Genomic DNA, 3,244 nt, shown 5'->3' with positions numbered 1-3,244 from the left:
ACATTAAAATATGTATACATTAGCTTAGCAACACAATCCTAGCCTCCTAGGCTTCTTCAACAATCAAGGCATTACGAGATCCCGCATCTTGTTATCGATGCATTTGGATTCATTTCTTTGATTTGTCACACTCACAACGACAAAGTTAACCATCCGTGTGTTTGCCTTAAGTTTCTAAAATTAAAATAAAATAAATCATGACCTCATTTTCCGAGAAACAGTTAAAAAAAAAAAAACTAAAAATGTACAAAGGAGTGTTCATTTACATTTACAAGTTACTTGGTAGCATTCTCTGAACTATGCCAAACAAATTAATTTAAGGAATGTAATGAAGGAATTCAAAGCTCCCTAGACGAACTCTGCCAAACTTCAACAAAGTGTTGGTCCCTCTTAGTGAGGAACATCCTGCTACCACCGAAGGCTAAATTGGTAATTTTGGCACCACCCATATCCTGGACCCTACCCATGAGGTTCTTCTTGAAAATCCTCCCTCCCTCAACGGACACACTCTCACCAACCTTCTTGTTCCCCATAACCACCTCCGACCAAAGCTCCACGTCACCACCTTTGGTGCAGAACACTTGGTTCCCCTGCGTCTCCACCTTGCACCCAATCCCTTCCTTCTTCCCATTCGTCACTTTCCTCTTATCACCGAGACACACCCACGTGTTGCTCGTGTTTCCTCCACTGCTCAAATTTCGCAGATCAATGTAGAAGGCCTCGCCGGAGTTCACCCCGACCTTGAAGATCACTGATAGGGGATCAGAAACTGCCACGTCTGCGAAGCAATCCACCTTCTCCGGCATCTCCCACACCACGTTCCCTGACCGCACGTCCCACAGCCTCACGTTCCCGGAGACGCCCGAGGGGCCGCTGTGGGACCCGGACGCCATCAGGAGGTTGTATCCTTCCACCCACTGTAGCTTCGTCGCCGGGATCGCCGAGTCGATATCGGCGCCGTAGATCTCGTTGTGGCCGATCTCAGTGACGGGTTTCAGGCTCTGAAGATCGTAGACAACGATGGTGTTCGAGTTCCGGCGAGAAGACTCGAAGCTGACGAAGAGTTCCTCCCGCGAGGAACCAATGGCCTGAACGGTTGAACCCGATCTCGTCACGTTTTCCCAAGTTAGGGTTTCTCTTACGTGTCCCTTATTGAGGTCGAGGATCTGCAGGCCGGAGAAATCGGTGGCGCCGGCGGCGGCTAACGAGGGAGATAGCGCCAATAGGGAGTCCACGGCTGTGAAGTGGGTGAGGATGGTAGATTTTCGGCGGAGGGACCAGTCAAAGGTGGTGATCTTGGAACCGTGGGCCACGTGGACGGAACCGTATCGGGTGGTGGCGATGGTGGAAGGGGAATCCCTTCCGTTCAAGGGCAGTAAGAGCGATTTGTGGAGGTTGAAGGGCTCGAAATTAGAGGGGCTTGAGAGAGAATTAACGAGGAGATTCTCGATGCCATAAAATTGGGATTCCAAGATTAGGTCTTGGAGATCGAATGATTTGGCCTTGGAAGGGAGGTTGCCGGTGCGGAGGAGAGAGAGGAGGAGAGAGAAGATTTCGGGGTCTCTGTCGACAAAGGGTGCGTAGTACGGTGATGATGCTTCGGCGATTCTTGAGAAGAAGGTTTTGGGACCTGCTGAAGTTAGCGTTTGCTTCGTCGTTTGGAAGAGCTGCCCACCAACGTCGATGGTTACTATGTTGGGTTGCCATTTAAGCACACCTCCATCTGCTTCAGAACTTACAAACGGTGGCATTTTCTTCTTTTCCTTTTTTGTTTTCTTGGGGGGTTTGGTTTTGTGCAGCCTTGTTGTGTTGTCGTGAAATGCGATGAGAGAAGGCAGTGATAGAGGATTCAGAGTTGAGACTTGGTATTTGGTGAATGGGGAGGGCGGAGTCGGGCTGTGACTTTTATATTAGCAGTCGTTGAACTTTCTGTCATGTTTCTAGTATGAATTGGTTGCCAAAGGAGTAGGATCTTGAAATTCTAGAAGGTCTAATCTGGATCCTAGTCAAACTTACTTGGTCCCAGGGCTTTTAGTAATAATAATAATAATATTAAAATAAAACAAGAAAAAGTATTGAAGCATCTTAGATTTCAGTTTTAGATATATGACTAGCTAATATTTAATTAATCCAAAAAAAATGATGGTGTTAATAGCCGCCCGAAATGGACCATTTATTTTTGTAGGAGAAAAACAAGGCTGGCTGGCTATCTTTTGTCGAGCAATGCGGCGGGGGTCTTCCTGTTGTCCTTCCCTGCGCTATTTTCCCACGTTTCATTTTCACTTTTTAGGAAAACCATAATAAGGTTTGACCTTCAAATATGGTGCCTAAAATTTTCTTATTCATAAAAAGATGTTAAAAAAAATAAAATTTACTTTATAATTATAAAAAAATAAAAATAGCTAAACATTAATTTATATTGATTTTTATTAAAAAAATATATTAAATTTCTAATTAATTTCTCAAAACAAAATCACATTTTCTTTTCTAGAAATCGTGGTCTATTTTTTTTATAATTGTTCAATCTTCTTTATTTAGTATTCAATGTGAATTTTTTTTATAACTATTCAATCTTCTTTATGTGGTATTCAATATGAGTTGTAATTTAATTTTATTGTATTTTATTCTTAATCTAGAACACAAATGTATAAGAAAATATAAAAGTAAAGAAAAAATATTTTAAAGAGAGATTTTTAAGTCGCAATGCTAAAAATTAAAAAAATTTAAGATGCTAAGAAGAAAACAAAAATAATAGTGAGCGAAACAAGAACAAAAGGATATGATAGTCTTTATTAATCTTTGGGTATAAAACAAGAGGGAAAGGTATATATAAGATCGAAAAGAGTCGAGAAAGAAAAACAATTTGGATACAACTGTTCATTATGGTCTTTAACTCTAACTACGTGGCTCCTTCTGCTAAGTTACTCTCGCAATCAAGAAGTCGTCCGGTTGTTTCATTAAAGTGAACTCCTCCACCACCTCTGTCTGCTCAGCAACCCACTATTTCGACGACGTTACCTCCAGCGACAAACACCGCAATACTGGAATCCTCTCACGGATCTCAGTCAAATGCCCCTCCACCACCTCCCATCGTATGGATGACGATTTTGCTTAATGCTTTAATAGTGTGAGTACTATTTTAAGTCTTTAATATGCATACTATTTTAGTTAGTTAGTATAATTTAGTTACACTCAATCTTATAGTTTTAGTGGATTTAGGTTGTTAAGATATGTTCGATTTAGG

General features: G+C 41.6%; 1 protein-coding gene across 1 annotated transcript; it reads right to left on the bottom strand.

Annotated features, from left to right (window-relative positions):
* Positions 1–243: 243 nt before the first annotated feature.
* On the bottom strand, positions 244–1,897 carry LOC107479927 (BTB/POZ domain-containing protein At5g41330). Its single transcript, XM_016100032.3, has one exon. The coding sequence runs from the start codon at positions 1,749–1,751 to the stop codon at positions 339–341; it is 1,413 nt and encodes a 470-aa protein (XP_015955518.1). The 5' UTR covers positions 1,752–1,897; the 3' UTR covers positions 244–338.
* Between the last annotated feature and the right edge of the window lie 1,347 nt (positions 1,898–3,244).

This window comes from Arachis duranensis, chromosome 3 (genome assembly GCF_000817695.3).
Source record: "Arachis duranensis cultivar V14167 chromosome 3, aradu.V14167.gnm2.J7QH, whole genome shotgun sequence".
In the NCBI taxonomy this organism is placed as follows: domain Eukaryota; kingdom Viridiplantae; phylum Streptophyta; class Magnoliopsida; order Fabales; family Fabaceae; genus Arachis; species Arachis duranensis.
Note: the sequence above shows the minus strand (reverse complement) of the source record. Positions and strands in the feature narration are given on the sequence as shown.